Source organism: Limulus polyphemus, unplaced genomic scaffold, assembly GCF_000517525.1.
Source record: "Limulus polyphemus unplaced genomic scaffold, Limulus_polyphemus-2.1.2 Scaffold849, whole genome shotgun sequence".
NCBI lineage: Eukaryota > Metazoa > Arthropoda > Merostomata > Xiphosura > Limulidae > Limulus > Limulus polyphemus.
Window position 1 is genome coordinate 304,623 of NW_013666459.1, and position 24,361 is coordinate 328,983.

Below are 24,361 nucleotides of genomic sequence, written 5' to 3' on the forward strand. Positions count from 1 at the left end.
AGCAGTAAAAATATCTCAACTCTCAATAACATAAAAATAAATTAATTTCTAAAAATATACTTTAGATGTTATGCTTCTTAAACAAAAATAGTGGTTGAAAAATCTTAATCGCTAATTAACTTTGATTTAAAGAATAAAATAAAATATTAAATGGAAATTGAAATTCTTCAATTCTCAAAAACATCAAGTCACTAGCAGCACAGCACCACTGGCAGAGCTGCAAGCAAAGCAGGGAGACTGGGGCAAATGAAGGATAGCCCACTGGAGCAGCAATGCCAGGAAGTGCATTTCGTTTTTGTTTATAAGTTGAACACATACAGTGATTAGCATTTTCTGGCTGTTGTTGATAATCAAAAGATAAATCATTAAAGTATATTAAAAGTGACAGTGTAATTGTTTGACAAATATAAACGATCTAAAGCTAAAGTTTGTGTGCTACTGACCATGTCCGTTTGTGCAAAAGCTTATATTTATTTAGGCATTAGGCCTAGACCTACTAGCCCAAAGTTTTTAAATTAAAATTAAGAGATACAAATTAGCTTTGCCCTTGCCAAAATGAATACTGAAAATGGAGGAGAAGATAGTTAGGCCCATAACAACTAAGAGATTTCTTTATGAGCTCAAATAATAAAGGTGGAAAAAGATTATTTGCTCTTCACTGGTTCAATAAAAAGCCATGGCTTACCTAAGTGAAGAAAAAAAAGACTATTTTGCTTTTACTACTTGCTTTTTGGAGGCAAGAGCTTATAGACAAAGACTGGCTGCTCACGTCTCAAACTTTTTCAGAGAGAGAATCTGCAATCATGAAAAGAGCTTAAAGCATACTGATAACTTAGCTTTTATAAAATGTTTGGTTCAGTGAATATTTTGGCTCAATTAGATTCAGCCAGTTGTGTGTCAGTCCAAAACCACAATGAAGTAATAGACAAAAATGAGCCCATATTAAAAAATATCATTGAAACAATACTATTTTGTGGGACACACGAAACTGCATTACAAGGGCATGATGAATCAGAAGCATCAAATAATCATGGAATATTTTTAGACTCATTGGAGGAAAAGGCTCAGCTAGACAGCCTTTTAGACACCACTTGAAAAAATATTTTTATTGAGAAAACCACATCAAAGACCATCCAAAATGAGCTACTAGATTGCATGCTTAATGTCTAACAAAATGAAATTAAGGAAGAAATTTCTAATGTAAGTTATGTATCTGTTCAAGCAGATGAAACAACTGACATTTCATGTAGGTCCGAGTTTGTAGTTATTTTGCAGTATGTAAAAGACAGCCAACCGTTTGAAAGATTCACCTCATTTGTTGAAATTAGTGACAGTACTGCAACTGGATTCTGCACTGTTCTGTACAAGCATTTGCAGCAGTATAAAATCGAAGGAAAGCTCATTGGTCAAGGGTACGATGGTGTGGCTACTATGAGTAGAGTAGTGCAAACTCTTATGAAAGAACATTATCTTAAAGCAGATTCTTTGTAAAGCAGAGATTATTGCATCTATATCACTGTTGTTTGTATGAACTGAAAGAAAATGTTTCAAAAAAAAAAGTCATTAATTATGATTTACAAAATCTTTCATTCCTCAGGATCTCTGCATATGGAGTCTTTATTATTTAAACACACACACGTGTTTTTTCTGTACAATTATCATCACTTCAACATGTATCACTTGAAACATATTCTTGCACAAATACAAGATCTCCCAAGAAAATTATTTACAAAATCGTATGTACTTGCTCTGCCGGTACTTCCTGTACCTTACCTCTAACTGAGATTTGTTTTAAACTAACCCTTTTTTTTTGCTTAGTATAACAGCTAGGAATGTCTCTCATGCTCAAACCATTAGTAACTTAAACTTTAAGCTCTCTGAAAATCCATTTCTGCCCATTATTTACTTGATTACATTCCTGCAGATGAAGCTGGCTCCTCTCTTGCGTTAGGTGGAGACACTTTCGATGAAGTCGATGGTAAAACATCTTAGTATTCTGCATGTTATGATAAAAAGATTGTCACAATCCAGAAAGTAAAAATAAATTCCAAATTACAGTTAAATTAGACATCAAAATAATCAGTAATGTTTTAATAACTATTAATTGTGACTTATACTTATGAAAGAATTAGATAACCAATTTCATATATTTTTAATTTTTCCTATTTTTCCTTCCATCAATTCCAAAGTGCCAAATATACAATACAAAGGCATTTTCCATACAATTTGAAATTTTACTACTATATTCCATAAGCATAAATTTAGTAACTAAATAAGAAGTAATGAAAAATGAGCTATGGGAATAGATTGAGTAGTATTACGAATGAAACAAAACATGTGTCAACTCATTAATCATGAGCCAATCCTACAATGACAGGCCCTTTGATGAATCTAAACAGTAAATTTCAGTATTACAGTGTTTACTCTTGCATTATACACATTTGATATAAAGGATGGGCTTGACTTAACTTTGTTAACATAATATCTCATGCTTTTGCACAAGAGATCAAATTATCCCAAAATTTCAAAAAGTTTGCATAGTCTCACAAGATTGTACTTAAATATAGGTTAAATAGCGTATAGTAAATAGAATCCAATTTCTATCAAAAACCGAAAGACTTTAGGCTATAAATATATATAATATTAAGTCTGATCTAACGATTTCTTTTCCAGTTTTGATATCTGTTAAATGGAAACAGATGTGTAAGAAATGGAATTATAAAGCAACATTTTTTAAAAGTACTTTTACAAAGTTGTATGCATGGTACCTTAGAGGTGGAAGTTAATCTTTTCCATGGGACATTTATTTCTCATACTATAGTTTTAATCCAAACCTGAAAGGAAACATCTTAAACATATCTTTATTAACATTATTTCATTTCAGTACAAATAGTACTTTAAATTAGTAATGTTGCAGCAGTAGTTATGAGCCCTCAATCTACTGCTCCTCACCAATAGTGTGAACTACTAGGAAATATCATTTGACTTTTCATTTTAACAAAAAAAGCCTTTATTCTGATAAAATTGTCCTATTAAGAACAATTTTTTTAGACATGCTTTGTCATGATAAAAACAAAATCTTATTACAAAAATATCTGTAGTTTTAAGCAATTAGCTTCAACACATTTCTGAAATCATTCCTATGCACAATCTACACCTATGGGGCCAAAAAGTATTTTCAACAGTAAATCCTCTAAAACCTGTGTTTTCTAAATGCTTTTTCATACAGAAACAAATCATGGGTGACATATACAGTTTTGATATGTGGTAATTTCTTAGCCAAGAATACAGCATATATTTTCAATGAACGAAGATCCTGTATCAATGCTCTGCTATAAATTTAAAAAACATTAATGACTAGACAAATTGTTTATTCCATTGCTTATTTCACTATACACACAAAGGTAATAAATGTTACTCATTACTGAATATTGTGTCACAGATTGTTACTGACTTCCATTAAAGTGCTAATGTTTTATCAATAAAGTACATGAAAAATACACAAGTTAAACTTATAATCTTGTTAATGTGGTCACTTTTATTGGGCTGTTTAAGATCTAAGAATGACAATACCATGTTTCTAATGTATTAAAAATAAAAAACTCAGAAAAATTGAATGCAAATAAAAAAAGTTACATTTCTTAAAACAATTAATTATATAACTCTTGCTTACATCATTGTACTGCCAAGGACCATCAACTGTCCCTAAACGGCAGAAGACAAGTTTGATGTGATGTGTATCGCCATCAATACATCTCTCTCCAACCCCAAGCTGGCCTTCTTCATTTAGTCTGAATATCTAGTGGTATACAATGTTATGTTTAATTAGATAAACAGAATCTTAAATGTCAGATATAAATTTCAACATTTTGAAAAAAGTAAGTAGATAAGAACAGACAGAGGTCTGTTTCTTTATCATGTGTAACATTGTCAGTAAAAATTTGCTATAGTCATTATACTAAGATGAATTATTAATGAAACATCAATAAAAGCTACAATTTGAAGTCTTATCTGAATATAGATCATATTGCTTAAGAAACTAATATGTATTACAGATTTCTGTTAATACACAGTTAAAGAAATGTGTCATGGTTGTGAAAAACTACATACATCAAAGTACAGGATTTACATGTAATGTCAAAAAGTCAGATACTACTTACAAGAAATAATGATTTTTAAGGACATGAGAAGTGCTTTCTGCTTGTAATTACAAGCTACTATTGATGACAGACTATTATTCTAAGAAATGACACAATGAACTTCTATTTTTGAATTTAGAGGTTTAAAAAAAACCTGAAATTTTGGAATTGAATAAATAAAGGCCATAACAATACCTTAATAAGTACGGATAGGAGCATGCCTTCAAAAATTCACAAGTTTATGCATATTTGCATATTCTAGAGGCCTACTTTTTCACAACTTTTCAGAAACATTGAGTGCATTTACTTCTTTGTTTTTACATATATGTATATACTAAATGCCAAATAAAAAAAATGTCATTGTTTACAAATAACTTGCTTTCACATTTTATACATTTATATAGCAACTAAACATCTCAAAGCTTTTGGTTCTTAGCGATCAGTGTACATACATAACACAAACATTTCTGCTGTTTTTTGTTTATTTTACTGTAGATACATATATTACATACTTTAACTAATAAATAACATCTACAAATTACATGTGTATATATGTACTTTTCACTCACTTATAAATAGCTACAACAAGAGAAATAAAAATAGTGTGACATTTTCTTTTTAATATTATATCAGCTGTAATCACTGTTAATGTAGGACACTCTCTCTTCTGGCCATATCTCAAATTACAAGTCTCTAATGAACACATTTTCAGTCATTAGTTTATATACACAAATAATAAAAGAACTGTAACATAGTAACAAACAGTTTTTTAAATTAAATAAATAGAAAGTGCTTAATGTTGATCTACTCAGGTTAAACTATAAATCAAAGAGGGAATTTACCATAATAATGGTACTTGAACATAAAAGTAGGTGATTTTTGTTTTACCTGATTTTAATGCCTATTTCTAATAAATCAAACGAGTGCTTTAGGAATAGTGAATAAATTATTTTTCATCAATACTAATTATTCCTTTTTAACTTTCTAAAGACTGATTATTCTACGTAAAATCATATTATAATGTCATTCACATATGATTTTTCAGCTTTGGTTTGTTTGTTTTGAATTTCGCACAAAGCTACATGAGGGCTACCTGCGCTAGCTGTCCCTAATTTAGCAATGAAAGACTAGAGAGAAGGCAGCTAGTCATCACCACCCACCACCAACTCTTGGGCTACTCTTTTACCAATGAATAGTGGGATTGACCATCACATTAAAAGGCCCCATGGCTAAAATGGTAAGCATGTTTGGTGGGACCAGCATTCAAACCTGAGACCCTCGGATTGGGAGTCAAGCTCCCTAACCACCTGGCCATGTCGGGCCAATGTTTTCAGAGTATATTATTTGATTAAACAGTAAAAGTGGCAAACTGTTCTATGTTTGAACTGAGAAGCCTCTGAACCCATAAATATAAGATTATTGACTAGATTTATTGGTTTCAACGTCTGAAATAAAGCATTGACCAGGCCTTCAAAACTTGTAGGTGTTAATCTTCAATTCTTCAAATAGGCTTATATTGTATCAATGTTTGTCTAGTATTTATTTGGAAAGGTATTCACTTTAGTTTAAAAAAATGCAATATTTTTGTTATATAATGTTTCAATTTGTTTTAAATAAACCAAGAGAACACATAATTTCCATAATATACAGTATAGTCATTACACCAAATAAATTCCCTCATATTAAATCCCATCAGACCAATTACTTGTGTAGTTATTTAAAAATTGTAGAATGAATGGCTAAAATGAAAAATAACTAGTGTTCCTTGAGCTACAAAACTTCAAGTTAGCAGGGCCTATCATAGAAAATACGAGCCCCCTCTCATATTCTTTTTATTAGCCAAAGTTTTGGCACAATGCTACTTTCTTTCAAGTTTACTTTTCAAATCTAATACTACTGTTTTTACCTATTCCTTTATCCCACCCCACCCTTGTCCCTATCCCACTATCATTAGTATTTAAAGTTGGCATAATCCAAAGGGTATGAAAACAATTTTGATAAGAATTGTATCATTGAAATATATATTATTAAGCTGTAAAACATCACTTTGAGAAACAGTTTAGGATGATCAATTCTTTGAGCCCTGTAATGCATGATGCAATATTTCCTTAAATTACTGTCAGATGTAATGAAATGCACAATTTTTTCAATCAGGTTTAAAATACTACCAAAGTATGTGTGTGTGTGTGTGTGTTGCTCCCTCTGTTTCCTTTTTCTTTCCCTCTTCCTCCCTTCCCTTCCCAGACGATAGTGCTTTGGCATTGGGACTCTCTACCTCCTCTGACAAGCCTTATCTGTTAGAAGCTAGAGCATAGGAGATACTAGAAGTTATGTTGTAGTCCCCTATAGCATGACATTATATCACACAGTGATACTTAGATTTAGTGCAAAGTTTAAAACTCTTTTTTGACAATATCTTGGTTTAAAATAGAGATGAGAGAATAAAAGTTAACATTTTCCTAAACTGAAAATGTATTCTTGACAGATACCTCTTCTCACAAAAAGCTTTCTTGACTTGTAGTGCCTTCTATCGTCACAAATATTCACTCACCACTAGCCTTGTTACTTCTATTACTGCATACTAACATGCAAATGATCATGCAGCAATCCTCCACCAATACGAGTGTGACAATACCCCTATCGTAACTAGCACCCTCTCTAATCATGAACATGTTAACCACTTTGAGATTGGTCATAACTAATCAAACAAATTCACATCAGAAGTGGGGAGGATGGGTGGGAAATGTGATAAGAGGTACGTATCTATCAGAAATACATTTTCAGTTCAGGAAAATATTAACTTCTGATACAATATCTTACCTCCACTCACAAAAAGCTAGAATCTCACATTGAACTGTTGGAGGGCCAGTGAAAGGATGATCTCCCTTTATGGAGACCACACTACTTCTGAGCAAGGTGTACTCTTCGCCCTTGAGTAATGTGTCACCAAAACGTAAAGGGTGGGAACTTGGAGGGGTTCCAAAAAATAGAAAAATACTGAAATCCCCTGGTGTAGAGTGGCTAGGGCATGACAGACTGTAAATGGGAATTAAACCTCAACCAACACCTGGTGGTATCAGAAATTGTACATCAGGTCCGTAGTAGGAAGAAGGTCCTCTACCTTTAACCTCAAAAATGGGTACCGGCAGGGAAGAGAAGATTCCATACCAAGAACCCGTCTCCACGTGTGCACACCTCCAACACCAAATCCACTGGGAACCAACATCCAGCAGATGGTAGGAAGGAGGAGAGCCCAGTTGGGTGTTCATCTCCGGTCCAAAACCTGGCAGCTTTGGGAATTTGGTCATCCAGTTCACAATATGAAGGAGGTACCCAGCCTTACACCAGGGGGAAATCATGTATCTCATCCAGCTACAACCAACACCAGATCCACTGGCAACTGACATTCAGTGGATGGTAGGAGGAGAGACAGCAATTCTGAGGTTGCATCTCCAGTCCAAAACTGGTGGCATTGAGAATTTATTGTCCAGTCCCTGATATGAGGAGAGTACCAGCCAAACACATGAGGACTTATGTAGCTGGACTGTCTCTGACCAACACCAGATCCCCGGTAATCGACATCCAGTGGATGGTAGGAAGGAGGAATATCTCAGCCAGAGGGGCAAACTGCATTGTCTGTAAATCTTTCATTTATATATATATATGACATAGTGCACCTGGCATCATCTGGAATTGTACATCAGATCTACTGAAGGAAGGGCATCAAATCATTGACACCCAAAGAATTCCACCATCCTACTCTCAAACTGAGTGGTATTGTGCACACTCAGGAGGACAGACCTCCATGGTCCACCACCCCAGTGGCAAGGACTCACACACTCTACTAGAAAGAGGAGGGAAATAATGCATTGGAGAGTCTGGAGGACCACAGCACTGGAGACAGTGCAATGGGTGAACATGATACCCCATATTGAAAAGCAGAACCACCACACTGGTGGAATGCATCCTCCAACACCTGGTGCATCTGTAATTGTACATCAGATCTGCAGTAGGATAAGTGTCAAATTTCACACATCATAAGAGAGGGGCAACGATCCCTGTCTACTTTATTCATGTTAGTCCATAAGTGTATGGTCTGGGACAAGCATATTTATGAAGCAAAAGACCGTGAGGTATACCTATGAGTGGTCCAGCAGAACACCTCCCTCTCAATGGTGGGCAGAAAATGACCTTGTGACATGTTATTTTGTCTCTTTTGTACAAGTTGAGAAAGTTTTTTGTGAACGGACATATGATATGGTATCGGAAATACAAGTTTATTAGTAGTCTATATGCATACTTTTAAACTTTGGATGTGATAATAATATACAATGTTTGATAAATCATCACTTACCTTATTGCTTCTTGAGCTATGGCAATGACTCATGCTCACAACAGATGGAGGTTGTGAACTCATGGGATCTAAACATTGGCTTGTCAACATACTTCGGACCTATAAAAGAAATTTCTATATATTCTTCTTCTCCCAACAGTTCTAAATCATATCAACAATTTTACCTAAATGTTATTCATACTAAAGAAAAATTTGTACTTGATAATATAATCATTTTTCTGTGTTAATCTACTGTTAAAATTTAACTTTTAATTGAAAAAGCAGAAAAGTCAGAAATGACTACAGGAACAAGACTTGAACCCAGGACCTCTAGGCCAGCATTATACCACTAAACTATCCAAGAGTATAAGTCCTCCAATCAGTGTTCACTTATAATGCTTGCTTATTATAAATATGATCACCATACTATGTTACTATAGGTACAAATACCAAATCATAAAAAGTCCAATGTAAAAAATTATTAAAGATTACTGATATCCAAGTCAAGTGTTTATAATGAAGATATATGTGTTTGTCTTCTTTCTTCTAATCACTCCAAAAGTAATAAAAATCTTATTTCATTAGAGTCAGGTTGCCTAGTGGTTTATAACTCAGGCTGCTGCAAAATCTGTTCTGCACCTTTAATTGTGTGCATGTTAAAAAAGGTGAGTGTCAATCCCATTAATAAGTTAAGCAAAGCAGTGTAGGTAGTGGATGCTGCTGACTGGCTTCCCTTACACCCTTACTCTGATCTACAGTTCCAAATTAGGGATGGCAATACCTGAATTTAAGGGTATCTCATCTGACTGTTTAGCCCAGGTGTTGCATAAGATGCTGTTCAGGTTGAAAATACCTGATTAAAAACAATAACATAACCTATTACCAAATTCAAGTTTAGTTTTATAAAAGCAGCTTTACAATTTACTAGATTAAAACTATGAGAATAGAAATTCTTAGTTTTTAAAGTTCAACCATAGGATGTTTTTAAGAGAATCAAGTAATTTTCTACTAATACTTTAAGTTATCTATTTTACTATATTTACAATAGTTTATTTTTACATTAACTACTCATGTGAGATACCAGTAATGGTTTTTGTTTGAAGCAAGTTTTTACTAATTACAGCAGCTACATATGCACAAAATAAGTAGCCTTTGAGCAGGGTTGAATATGTAAACATTTTGCCACAAGACTGGAGGAAGTGTATCTGTGGTTAAATGATACTAAACCTCTGTGTTGACTGAAAAGTTAAAAAAAAAAAGGTTTAGAAGGAGATTAAATAATGATGCAATATACTTTATATATATATTGCAAATCATGTCTGAGTGTTCGTATGTCTCGTGTTTGAAAAGCTGTGCACACAGGCAAAGCTTAACATTAACTTTTGAAATGACATTTCAAAATGTGATGTAACTTATTGAATAAAAATGTAGGTTTACTGTATGTTATTGTTTAGCAGCTCTTAGCATGACTGAAATCCTCAACAATTACTTTTCACAGTCAGTGGTATAAGTAGCTCAGAGATTTGGCTCTGAGTGAAACCAAGAGTGCAACACAATTTATGTTTTAAATTAGGAAATAAATATAAATTATGACTCTTTCATTCTAGAATGAACACATATTATAACACAAAAACAAATGTTTAGACTAAATAGTTTAAATCTCATAACATTATCCATTTATATATTTATCATTTTATTATATTGACTTTGAGCCATGCCTGGCTAACAATACAGAAGTTACAATGACACGACTCGTGTGCTCTCATGTTACCGTATCAATTAACTTGTTTTGGCTGTGTTTTAGTAGACTAGTATTTTGTAAAATACAGTCGAATTTCAATTATTATACATTATATATGTACATAGATTATTGCTATTTGGAAATAAGTTCTTAAACTTATTTTTCTTAAAACATAGAACAGTAGGAAAAGAAGTAAAGCAAACAATTATTTCTTCTTTTACGACCATTGTACTCGGTTGCTGTTTAACGTAGGTTGCTAAGCGTTTAAAAATTTTGCACATGGAGGATATGAAACAAAATAATTCTAAGGTTTTTATATATACATTTGAATAACTAAAAGATCATAAATTACTACATCAATACCATAGAATTCCACCATAATTTATCAAGCTTAGTAACTAAGATGTATTTTAGTCTAAAAAATATGAAATTTGGAGAACACTAAAGACACAACCTACCTCCTTGAAATATTAATTCAAAAGAAAGAAATGGCATCCTAAGAATTCAAAATGGCTGAGAAAGCCACTAGGGGGACATTCTGAGCTTCCAATTGGTTATACATGTCATATATATATATATAAGTTAGTGTATATAAGTGTTTCTAAAAATGGAAAGAGGTGGGCAGAGTGCCAAGGTGTTTGATTTATTACATGAACAATATCTTAGCAAATAGAAAGGATAAGACCTTATTATTTTATATTCTAGCTTGTCAATGTCAGTAAGTTTAGTTTCTAATTTGTACAAAAGTACAGACTTAGTGTCTTGACTTCACAAACATCTAATCTGAACCAGTGCTGCATTCAACATACCATGTGACACACAAAAATCCATGTTTATCTGTGTTTTTTAATATTTACTTATCAATTAAGAAATTGGGTAATGTATAATACTAAAATCTGAACTATAATCTACAGTTTGATACCAAAACTTATTGACATAAATTCATGAAATAGTAGTTCAATAAAATTTTGAATACGAGTCTGCAAATGAGATGACATGGCCTTTCACCTGTGACCCGTCTCTAAAAGGTTAAGGGATAGGTGAAACAAAGAGCATGAGGCAATGGGCTCAAATGGAGTTAAAGTAAGGGAATGTAGTACCACGGTAATGTCCCAATCTAGAAGTACCGGACACCTAGAGGGTCTGTGGATCCAGAATAAAAGGATCAAAATGGTAAGGGCAGGAGAAAGAAAGACCCTGCAGTAACGAGAAAAATGGAAAGTATGGGATAGGGTTGCTCGATAACCCAATATCAAGGAGATCAAAGATCCCTTCTCACAAAACCACATAAGAAACTCAGAGATACCAGCAACCGTAGGACAAGAAGCTAGGATACCCCGAGCCAGGGACCAGGTGCAAAAAACATTCCATTTCCACTGATACACAGCCATGGATGAAGGAGAACAGTACAAGCTAAATGAGATGCCACTCAACGTGAGAAATCAGATCTCCTTGCTAGGGACTGGACAAAAGCCAGACGTGAAGTGTAGGATACAGAACTAGGGACTGGGGTTGACGAAGAAGTTCAGGGAATAAAGGAAGAGGGATGGGGTGAGCAACTGTAGCAGGAGTAATCAAAGAAACTACAGTGGATTGGGCCAGTAAGGAGCAATCAGAAGGACTTTGCATGGAGTGGTATGGATGAAGTAATCAGATAGGAGAGTAAACATAAAGGAACTTGTGTGACCAATCCTGGCTGAAGGAATCTGTAGCCAAAGATCGAGGATGGGGAACCGGGTGATTGAGGGTGGTGGCAAATGCATCAATATGAGGAATACCCCACCAATCAAAAAGCCACCAAAAAACAAAGGGATAAAGGGACTACTTCATCGGGTAAACCTGGTCGGGTCGGGAAAGACGATCCACCACAAGGTTTAAAGCACCTGATATGTTACACGCCATCAAATGAATGTGATGATCATGGGCCCAAAAGAGAAGATCTAATGTTAGAAACCACAGGGATCTCGACCGGGTGCCACGTTGGTGATTCATATTAACTACCACTGTTGAATTCTCAGAAAGGATCATGACCAGACAATCTCTGGAGATGTATGAGCTTTATCCAACCACCATCAGAGATCTTCCACAATGTAGGAAGGAAGGAAAGGTTATAGGAGTATCCAGGTGATCCCGAGCAAGGTTCTATTGGTTGTGGAGTACCCACTGAAAGGATCGTACATGAGCCTAGCCAAGGGGTATGAGAGGAGTCATAGAAGACTACATCCCCAAAAGCAATAGAACCTTGTGAGTATAAAGTGAAAGAGGAGACAGGGCATTTTGAATGACCAGTTCCACAGAACAGAGTCAGAGAGGAGAAGGTTGCCCTGACTGAGAAGGGTGTTGAAGAAAACACCCAGATGAACGAGGTACTGGGTAGGATGAAGGAAGGACTTCTCCAATTTGATCAACCAGCCCATCCAAGCAGCTTCAAGGAGGAGCTGACGAATATAACAGGCTAACTCTAGTTCAGAATGAGTGAGAAGAATCTAGTCTTCCAAGTAAAAGTGAAAGTGCAACCTCAGGGCATGAAGATGTAGAGCGAAGGTTTGTACCACCTGACAGAAAACTTAAGAGGCCGAAGCCAGCCTGAAGGATAGGACGCGAAATTGGTACACCACCCCATGATGGAGAAACCGAAGATAAGGATGTAAACACCCTGATATGGGAATATGCAGATAAGCATTGGAGACGTCCATCTTGGTTATCCAGAGACTCAGAGAAAGAGCCCACCGAAGAGTAGTAGGATTCCATGGTGAAGCGTGGGGTGTGAACATACTGATTGAGACACACGATGATTTGCATGAGAGACATGTTGGAATCTTTGGTTCCAATAGGGGGGGTACGAAAGGTTAGTGGCATGCGTTATAAAAACATTTGCATATAGAATGCAGCACAAAATGGGAAAAGCTAATCTTTTGAGAAGAGGGAAACACCATATCCGAATAATCTAAACCTATTCTTGCTAAAGTTTTTGGGCAACAATTTGATTTGTAACCTCCTATATAAAAGTAAGTAATTTCATCCACAAAAATTTCTAGAAAACTACTAGAACTCATATATTACATTACATGTTAAAAAGTAATAATTTCCTTATTTGTGTAACACATTCCATACCTGAAAGTAATACTTAATCATATAACACATTCTATACTATAAAATAAAACTTACCTCACATGTTTAACATATTCTATAATATAATATAAAATTTATCTCACTTGTCTAACACCTTCCACACTAGAAAGTAAAATGTGCCTTAATTGGTATAACAGATTATATACTAGATGGTAAAACTTACCCCACTTGTATAGCACATTCCATACTAGATAGTAACATTTACCCAATTTGTATAACAAATACAAAAGTAAAACTCACCTCACCCCAGTGCAAATTTTTTGGCAACAAGGGAAACTTGTATAACACATCATAAGCAACATTCTTCATATACCACTTGAAGTCTTTACACTGTAACTGCTTACGAAGAGCAATTTGTTCAGACAAGTCACCAGCATCATACTGACGTGCCATTGGTACCCGAGTGTAGAAATACTCCTTATATTCATCCATCCACACTTCAACAACCCTTTTATAATTCTGTGTAAAAACAAGTTCATCCAGAAATATGAAAGATAAAATGTTACTAAAAAAGTAATAGACTAAAATATAAACACACAGACACACACATATTACAAGTGAACAAAACACCAAAAAAAAAAGGAGAAAAAAAGAAAATCTAACTTTTGGTGTGAACTAAACTCCAGACATGTTATACTTTTTTCATCAGTGTTCCAGCAATGTTCTTCTTGGTTTCAGTTTGTATAAAGAGAATTTTGAAATATCTTGGGGGAAAAAAATAATAAAGTTACTTTACAGTTGGTACATAAGAAGACAGACAAAACTTACTAATGTAACAATTGGACCTTTTCGATTCTGACCAAGTTTTCCAAAGGTATAAGGCATAAACCCACGATATATATGGCCCACTCTTGAGCATGGTACCCATACGATGCTCCCTCCACATTGCCAGATCTGGAATTTAGTGAGTTTTCATTCAGTCAAATGATTTCATAGACAAAATCATATATTTTCAATTGCAATTCATCCCAAGTCTCAAAGCAATAAAAATTAGATCTGACTCTGATTAATATTCATTATTATCTCTGTATCTCAAAATATTTTTCTCAGAACTGAGTTAATAAGTACACATGCAACAATATGACATGTACATATAGTACTAGCTGTATCAATTCAATATATATATATATATATATATATATATATTTATATATATATCAAATTTTGAAGTCTTGTGAAAACAATTCAAAAATAAGAGTATTATAATCAAAATTCTAGATAATAAGGTACATACAAAATGTTTCTACAAACCTTAAAAGACAGTTCAAAGTTCTCTCCTCCCCACACTAACAACCCAGGATCGTAAGCTCCAATCTTTAGAAAATATTCTCTGTTGATGGCAAATAACCCTCCTGCATGAGTTGGAGATCTGCATAATACAATCAATACATACCCCTCCCAATTAACTATTAATTTATTGAAAGTAATTATTTAAGGTAATGCGGTCCATAATTTTTTGTCAAATGTTCCAATATCATGTTTATCCAAAACATTTTAAGAGTTGATTTATTAAATATTTTAAGAATAAAAAATAATCTGGATCTTAGCAGTTGAGAAATTATGATGATGTATTAGGCATACAAAACATCATACCAACCAACAGAGCTAAGCAATTAACTTGTTTAATCAATTACCTACAAGATTGATTACATTGATTAGTGTCATGTAAAATAACTGATTAATAGATATTAGGATTAAATCAACTGCCATCACGAAAATAACCATCTAATCAAAATTAGTGTTTCCAATTATTACTGTTTTTCAATACTTAAGCTATCCAAGTAATCGAAAAATTTCCAGTATGATTTCTCATTATTATTTTCAATTAATTCAATTTTGTTCAACTTAATCGATTAGTATACAACTCATGAAAATAATTCACTGATTGAAATTACTAATATTTTCAATTTTCCAACTACCTAAGTATCATGTGAGAATAATAGATTTGTTGAATGTAACCGATTAATGTGCCTAATGATTAATCAATCATAAAATCCATTAATTGCCCAACTCTACCAACCAGTTATCCTACTCAGAAACTTGCAATTCCTTTAAAACTGTGTAATCAAACAGATGTTTACTGATTAATCTTTAGTTTTTACATTGATGTGCTTTATTATTTCCTCAAATGCTGAATCTCTTCTAAAAACTCAGTAAATGAGTACTTCCTCAGACTCAAAGATCTGTGCAGTATTAAAACATTTCTTAAAAACAAAAAGGAAAATACAAATAGTGATGTAATGTCATTTGTAATATTTCTCAAGTAGTGAGCAAATACCATACATATTAAAATATCTGAAGCTATATATTCTTAAAAGTGAAATTAACACCAATAATTATATGTATAAATAAAAAAATTCAGTGAACTTTTAAAACAGAATTCAAAATGACATTAAAAATTACTAGCACTGTAGTTCAAGTGGATTTAGAAAAAACACACAAAAGTCCAGTGAACTAACCTACTGCACACAGTTATTTTAATGCAACAAATTCCATTCAATTTACATTAATTTGACTTACTTCTTCTTTACGAAACTGTGTAAGCATATTGAAATTAATTTTAATACCTAAAGGAGAAAAATAAAAACAAGTAGCAAACAAGTGTCCTTAGTTTTAGTGAATATATATTATGGTCAAACAATCAAGCAAAAAAAAAGCAACTTAATCTTAAATGTTTCCATGGATTTCCAAAGTACAAACCAGTGTTCTATACAGATACAATAATTGTCATCATAAACTGTATTTTGACTAATAAGAAGGTTTCACTTAAACATATCAATCTCTGTTTTTATCACCATCATCTTCAACATCCTAAAGTTAATATTTCCCTTACCTGAAAATGTATTTACGATAGATACTCACCTCTACACACAGAATAGCTTTATTCTTCATGCATCTGTCTATAAGATTTACATGCCACTTGTCTTGAGTTAACTCCTACCTAAAAATCACATGCTTAACATGAACTGTAATAGTACATGATGACATTATCATACAACAATAGCCCTCCACCAACAGGAGGGAGACACAACTTCCTTGTACAATGACTCCCCTTAAGCACTTGCACTCAAAATAAATTAATGCTTAGATGAGACAAGAAGAAAGTGCAACAGAAGTGGGGAGGACAAGTGGGAAGAAATAAGGGAAGGGAAGGAAAGTGTTAACTTCCAAAACAATATCTCACCTCTAAACACAGAATACCTAGAATTCTCAAATTGAAATGGTGGAGGTACCAGTGCAAATATTAAACCTAGATGACCTCCCTTCAGAAAGCATCCAAAGGGAAAGCACATTGAGTGTGACATCCAATAGCAGGGGCTCCATACGAGCAGCACACCCATGGGAGACAGCATCTCTTCTCAATCAGGATAGGATATACTCTTTGCCTGGAAGGAAATGGAACTAAAAGCAAAAGAATCTCAAGTGTTGCAGGGATGGGCAGAATTTAGCATGATCAACTGAGCACATGCACACAAATGGTCAGTAAGCCAAGAAGTGTAGTGTGGTTAGGGTGCGATCAGATCATACGGTATGCATATCTCACCTCAACTCAACTGGACAGACAGAGATGAGACTAATAAACCTGTCCTGCTACAGGATAAAGGTACACTAAATGTTTTAGGAGTAACCCACACTACATAGACAGTGTCACTACTGCTCTACTTCCCACCATATTGTGCTGTACACAATCAGTGGGGAACGCTCTGAGATTCACCACCCCAGTGGCTAGGAACTGATACGTGGTAAAGATCTCCCATGCTCCATTTGAAGAAGGGGGAGGAGGAGAATTTGCATTGACGAGACACAGAGAAATGACTGGATCCCCATTGGACATCTGCCAGAAAGGTCTTCCACTGGAGACAGTGTAATGGGTGACTACAAAACGTTTTTATTTAAAAGCAGGCAAGAGTGAGCCAAAGAAGTCAGCAGTCACTTCCTTAGTGCCAGCTTTTTCCACAATAGTCCATGGAATGGTACAGTCTGAATCAGGCAACTGAGTATTTTAACCCTAGAATGCCATATTTAAATTTTCAATCATTAACAACAGGTGGTATGAGAAAGTGGATGAATCTGATGCGATAAAATGTGAAAGAACAATCATCTTCCTAAGCAGACAAAGTTTTAGGATGAAAGGTTCAGTCTGGACAGAAGAGAAAGGAAATGTGGTAAAAGTAAGTGCAGGAAGCATTGATAGCATAAACATTTGAACCACAGCAACCACATGCAAGAGAGAGAGAGAGGATAAAATATGTCTTCAGAGAAAGCTGGTATAATGAACATGAAGCCAATGGCTCAAACAGAGCAAATGTAAGAGCATGTAAAACCACATCAAAGTCCCACTAAGACGTGGGAGTAGGATGAAGGGGGTGAGTGAAGAAGGAAGAATCTCAACAAATTGGAGAGGTCAAGGAAATAGGAAAGGCAAAATATTGTGGGTAAAAGCCCAATAACCATGTAATAGTGAAAAATGACAGTCCATGGTTGAACAACCAGAAGAATGGCCCAGGGGAAGGGAGTGGATGATGGACCAATGTCATAAAACTCTCCACTTCCACTGATAGAGTTGAAGGATGACAAGAATAGGATAAGAAAAGGCCTACAAAGTCAGAGAATCCATTCCTGTGATCAGTGCACCAGACAAATTAAGATGAAAGGACAACCTCCCTGGATGAAAGACAGATGTGTTTTTGGAGCAAGAGAGAGCAGGAATGGGGCAGAAGAAGGGGTCTCGATGCCAACTGACAAAGTAAAGAAAATCGTGATTGTGCCAGCCAATGACCCAACCAGGATTGTCACGTAAGATAGTGAGGACACAAGAATGAAGATGAAGAGGAAAATAAGCAAACAGGAAAAGGTACAACCTGTCCTGGCTAAAACCATTGACCACCAGGACCAATGGATAAGGAACTGAGGTCCAGAAAAGGGGAAGCTTGATATTTAGAAGACAGGTGAGGACATCGATGAGAGGTGTGCCCAACTGAGAGCAAACCCCCCAAAAAAAAGCTTGAGGGTTGAGAGACAACTCTATGGATAGAACCCTGTCAGGCTGAGGGAATCAATCTGCCACCAAGTTCAAAGCCCTGGAACATGAGAAGCCATGAGACAAACCCAATGGAAATAAGACCAAAATAGCAGGTCATGCATAAAACCAAAGAGTCTTGGAATGGGTACTCCCCAATAGTTGATATAGAAAGTGACCATGGAATTGTTGGAGTGAATCAGGACCAATCAATACATAAGAAGATGGGAGAAATTGGACATACACAATAGACTATGAAAAGTTCAAGGCATGATGTTGGCATTGTCGGACCACGAAGACAAGTTCTCAGGAGGGGGGGAGACACACACACAATTGAGGACAACTGATCCCAAAAAAGATTCCACTATTCCTACAATTATACTGAAGGATATACATGTGTGTTTCCACCTAAAGGAATGAGTGGCTTGAGGGAAGCCAGAGTTCTCAAAAGCAAAAGTAACTCATGTGCAGGGTGAAAAAGAGAAGCACAAATCTTGGTGAGAAGACATTCTATTGATTGTAGGCAAAGTAGTGAAGGTTGAGCTTATTTGAGACGGGAGTTGAAGAACATGCCCAGAAGTGCCAAATATAGGGTGGATGTGAGAAAAGACATGGAATGGTTGACCAGCAAGCCCAGCCAATCAGCCTCCCACTGAAGAATGCAGGTGTGAGAGAAGGAGTCCTCTCGAAAATGGATGAGGAGACACAAATCATCATGTAATAATGGAACCTCGGCCCCAGCCTGTGAAAAAAGGTGGTTGAATCACTCATGACTCCATCAGAAACATAAGGAGCAGAAGCAATGCCTGAAGGAAGAGCATGGAACTGGAAGACCCAATCTCAATGGATGAAATGAAGAAAACATATGGAGTACAGGGCAATCAAAATGTGTAAAAGAACATCTGAAATGTTGACCTTGGTCATCCACAGTCCAGGTGAAAAGAACCACCAGAGAGAGAGAAAAGAAATCCTCCATACAGAACCAAGAGAGGATAAAAAACCAATGGAGAGACAACAGATCAATAACCAAACACTAGTCCCCAGTCTTCTTGGAGAGCACAAAAAAAAAGGATGAGAGTGATATCCAGGTGTAGGAGTAAATACCCTCATGATGGCGGTCTTAACCAAGACCACATTCTTGAGACACTGAATATATAAAGGTAGACAGAGTGAGGAGGAAAGAAAACAGAAAAGGGAAGTGGAGAAATAGGCTGTGGGGGGAGAACCTGAAGAACCCATCTGTTGAACGAAAATGGAGCCTAAAGGCTGACAAAGACAAACAGATAAGCCCCCCATGTGGCCAGGCTTAATAGGGTAGTCACTGATGAGACAAGCAATGACTCTAACATAAAGAAGTGGAAGGACGAGAAGTAGAAGAAGGCCAAAAAACTGAAAAGGAAGGGGAGACATGGATTCAATAAGCCAAGGAACAGGAACAGAATGGCAAGACTGAGAAAGATGAGAAACCATAGTAAACAATGAGAACTGAATTTTGTGAGTTACCTGAGTCCAATTCCACTTTTTCTTCTAATACTTTTTTTTGATTACCCATTCCCATTTTAGTTGAATTCAATCTCCAACATAGGCATAAATAATTCCTAAATTTCAGCACTTTTTCTGCTATGTAAAATCCTGTCAAGGAGGGAGCTTTTATACCAAGGATTTATTTACCACAGAGTAAAATTAATTTGCTGTTTGTTGAGAAGTTTTTGAATGATGATCGAGTATTTATTAGAAATGTGGTTTTAAGAGAACTATTGCAATAATGCAATTGATGTGATAAGAAAATAACTAATCAATGAATGCTGGGAAGAGACACTCTTTAGGTAAAGTAGATATTGCCCATGATAGGCTTTAGTTTCCCAAAGCTAAAAGGCCCTTTATTTTTCTTATGTCTGTTTATGGGCAGCAAAGTTGCAAATGCATATTGGAGGTTTCAAATTTGGTAGGCTTTGGTTTCCATTCATTTTTGACGGGCTTTTATACTAGTTTATTATAACAAACAAACAAGAAATTTAATCTTTATGGTCTACTCATTCCAAAGGTACACACTACACTCTCCATAAATATCGTACCTATTATATGGCCACTGCATGTCTATTGGCTCAAGATATTTTCAAAGCATTGGTTCAGACTACATGCTGTATTACCATAAAAGGGGTAGGAACAAAGAGCTGTACTAATAAACGCACTATCCGAGAAGAAAAATCATGTGAAAACCAGACATGAAACACTGTATTTTTAAGGATTGATAGTTTCTTAGCAAATATAAACTTATACACACTGGGATGGGAAGAAAAAATATAAAAAACAACAACACATGCATTATTTACATACAGGATTTCTAGAAACTTTGAAGAAACGAAATTTGAAAATCTTTCTCATTTTATTTTGGGAATTACACTAAATATATGTTATTTAATGACAAAATATGAATTCTAAAATTTTTGGAGGTAAAAATTTGTTGAAACACAGTTAGAATTATTATTTCCACATAAATTTTGAAATATGATATGGAGGTGTGCATTCAACACTTAAAAGGTGCTTACTGACCAAGATAGAGTTAAAACTTGAAATGCAGCATCACATCAATGATTCATATTAACATTAGCACATACTAATATCACTCAAGACAATTATTTCTTTCAGTTTCATTTGTTCAACTTCTAAACGTTTTAGGTATTAACTTGATCAGAGAAAGCTACCTACTTTGATCAAAAATAAAAATAAACACAACAATGTTCTTATATGTTTCATCAGTTGAGTACCCTCACTGATATCAATATTTTCAGCTGTAAATATATTAATATTTCCTCCTGACCCCAAATGACCATTCACCTAAGAATTGTATACAACTTTTGTGCACCGCTATCCATTTATTATTTTGTCTAACATTCAGAACGATCAGACAAAATTCCTGGGAGAAGTTTAAAGGCCTAATTTCTACCAACAAAATTCCACCCCAACATGTCTATTTGACCAAAATTAACAAAAATAGTTGCATGGTCTCCAAACAGCAGCTCTTTGAAAATCTTGACAAACAGACAGATAAATAGAAAGACACATTACAATGACATAGGGTAAATGTTCTATTTCCAAATAATACTATTACTAGTATTTTATCATAATTTCTAACATAGGCTAGTGCCGATAAACAGTAGACTAGGCCTACACTACAGTATAACACATGGTCATAACCTATAAATCATGCATCATCACTGCATTGTGCAACTCACTACTTGTAATTCAGTAACGTTAAACGTAGTTAGCTAATGTAGTAGGCCTAAGCCTTTGGTGGGTTTGCACATAAAATTTATCGAGCCAATATTATTGCTATATCATATCTCCTTTCATTTTCTAAAAAATGTAATCTACATATTTACTGATGAAAAAAATGTTCCAATTTCTGGCACATACTGACTTTGATCGACATGTACTTCTGTCTCTGTGAATCTTTGTATAAGCTCTATGGGTTTGTTGTTTAAGTGCTTTGTCAAGTTTAAATCCTTGATACACTGGATCAGAGCCTATGGTATGGTATGACTCAACAAACTGCATGAATATTTTACTGCTGATCAAAGCGAAAACTTCACTCCCTCCACTACATGCATATTATGTGACATATTATTTATAACAAGGAAGTTTCTGTAGGTTGTAAGTCCAGTGTTTGTGATCTCCAATGGTTGTTTCCCTTCACTGAGGTATGCAATACAAATTCAGCTCATGAGGACATGATGGCCAAAGGTATACCGAAGGGTGGCCATGGATTTTTGTGATTTTCTGAGGGCACCATGGCCATTTTGAAAAATATGGTGGCAATTGCTGCCATGAATTTCCTGCCCTGAAACTAGATATTCATATGGTACAATAACTGTAATTTCAATTTCACAAAAAATATTAGATTATTTTTCAAACTAAAAAGATAATTTACAGCATGCTTTAGGTAGGCTTAAAATCATACTTCAGAAAGATTAGTCCTAAAAAAATATTCTTACTACAGTACTTCAGCATTTTCAACTGTTATATTCACATTAAATTTTGTTAACCATGTTATTAGATAACTTCTACTAACTTATATGGTTCACTGAAGTATTTCCTTTCTTTCATTTCTACTTCAGGGATCTCAATTTCCTTGTACAGCATTCCCCATTCAAAAATACCTCGAAAGTGGGTGTCACCACGATACACGGGACGATATTCCAAAGTCTCCTTGTCAATTCCATCAATCACAGGAACTGTCATCACCGTGCTAAAAATGAATAAAAGCAGTTCATTGGTTTAATAAAAGATTTGCAGCAAACAAAACATTATCTTGGTTGATATGCCCATGTATGTAAAATAAACAAGATTTTCAAACAGATGTTCCCAAACTTTTAAATTTCCTGATGAAAAACTTATGGTGATCCATTTACATGCAAAATTTTAGACTTATTTAATTTTACTTATGAATTACAATGATCCTTGCTCAGTTATCTTTTATTTATTTGTTCCTGTAGTTAATATACTTTACAACACATATGGTGAAGCTTTGTACAATATAAATATTAACTTGTAACAAGCCATGAGCTTACAGCTGCAAAACTAAATTAATCTTGTGTATCAATGTAAAACTTTTAACTAGACCAGTTATGAAAAGCCCTTAAATGAATATTTTTATGTTACTAGAACAACCAACAACAGATTAACTACTAAGAAATTTTAAAAAATCCTTAGGTGATAGTTCTAAAAACTATATTTGTTAGTCTTACATAAGATTCATGCTAAGGGCAGACAATTTTGCGGTTATGCTTGTTTATCAGCGCCTCTAGGTTCACAAAAGAAATTTTGTTACTTTTTTCTTCTAGCTCTTTCACCAAAGTAAGCACTTAAGTTTTCATGAAAATAGTCTACTTTACCCATGGTTTATTAAAATAGTAATAGGTTCAAGTTTAATGTAATTTCAAAATAATTAATAATTTTGGAAATTTGTGACTGCTAAAGTTTTTTTTCTTAGAACTAATTTAGGGCTATCATTGGAAAAAAAAAGTTTCTATAAATGATTAGCACATCCTGTTAATGACTGATGAATTATGGATAATATTGCTTCTAAACAAAACCTAAAAACGAACTAACATTTATTTTTTTTACTGAACTAAACTGCGTGGTAGGTGTTTAGGTTAAAACCAGGGTCGCTCAGAAACAAGCGGTCTCTCTTCACCCTGCAAAGTGAATAATCGTGAATGTGGAAAACAGTTTGCAAATCATTTTACTGATTGCTTATATCATTTTATAAGAATGATGATTCATGCCTCATAGTGCTCTTAAACTACTTCCTCCACTATTGATTGTGCTCAGTCTGAAGCCCGTGATTTGACACTAGTGGTCAACACCAAATTTTCGTTGTAACAGACTTCTGAGAATGACTGTGAAGTCTGTCTTAGACCACAAATTTTGACAGACTTTCCATAGACGCTACCATTGCACATGAACATGATCATATTTAAGTAGACCATATGTGTAAAAGTTCACTGGTGCTGCACTGGATGCCTTGACAGATGTGTGGTTGAATTAGGTTGCTGCAGTTCTAGTTTCTTCAACTATCTTTCTCATAAAAACATATGTTGTTTTCAACATGTTGCTAGCTCATAATTTGATGTATGAGCCTTTATCAACTTCAAATCCTTGTTTATTGTCTTGTTAATGGTATCAGGAGGTATGCCCAGCATCAACGAACTCACTTTTTGGGTCAAAGAGTTATCTTTTGTAATCACAGCTTTCACTTCATGGATGAGGATATTGTTCTGTATTAGCTTGGTGATTATGTGATTTCAGAAACCATTAATGTCTCAAACATTGTGCTATTTAAGTTCTTCTGCTTTCCCAATATCTACCAGCTTTAAGTTTACCCTGGCAGTGCTTCACTGTCAATTGGTTAGGAAACCACCAAGCAACCATATACACAGTGTGGTCACAAGTAAATAGACACCACCTTTTCAGAAAAAATTAAAATTTTTCAG

At 34.8% G+C, this 24,361-nt stretch overlaps 1 protein-coding gene across 4 annotated transcripts in view; it reads right to left on the reverse strand.

The window, feature by feature from the left end:
• Nucleotides 1-1,601: 1,601 nt before the first annotated feature.
• The window catches only part of LOC106460855 (N-acetylgalactosaminyltransferase 7-like), a 46,427-nt gene continuing 23,667 nt past the window's right edge, over nucleotides 1,602-24,361 (reverse strand). For all 4 annotated transcript variants that reach the window (XM_022387659.1, XM_013920599.2, XM_022387661.1 and 1 more), the window contains 7 exons: nucleotides 22,438-22,614; nucleotides 14,597-14,714; nucleotides 14,114-14,239; nucleotides 13,586-13,804; nucleotides 8,494-8,592; nucleotides 3,674-3,799; nucleotides 1,602-1,996 (listed from right to left, as the gene is read on the reverse strand). In XM_022387659.1, coding sequence (XP_022243367.1) covers nucleotides 1,862-1,996; nucleotides 3,674-3,799; nucleotides 8,494-8,592; nucleotides 13,586-13,804; nucleotides 14,114-14,239; nucleotides 14,597-14,714; nucleotides 22,438-22,614 — 1,000 coding nt within the window. In that variant the 3' untranslated portion in view covers nucleotides 1,602-1,861. The remainder of the gene's footprint in view (nucleotides 1,997-3,673; nucleotides 3,800-8,493; nucleotides 8,593-13,585; nucleotides 13,805-14,113; nucleotides 14,240-14,596; nucleotides 14,715-22,437; nucleotides 22,615-24,361) is intronic.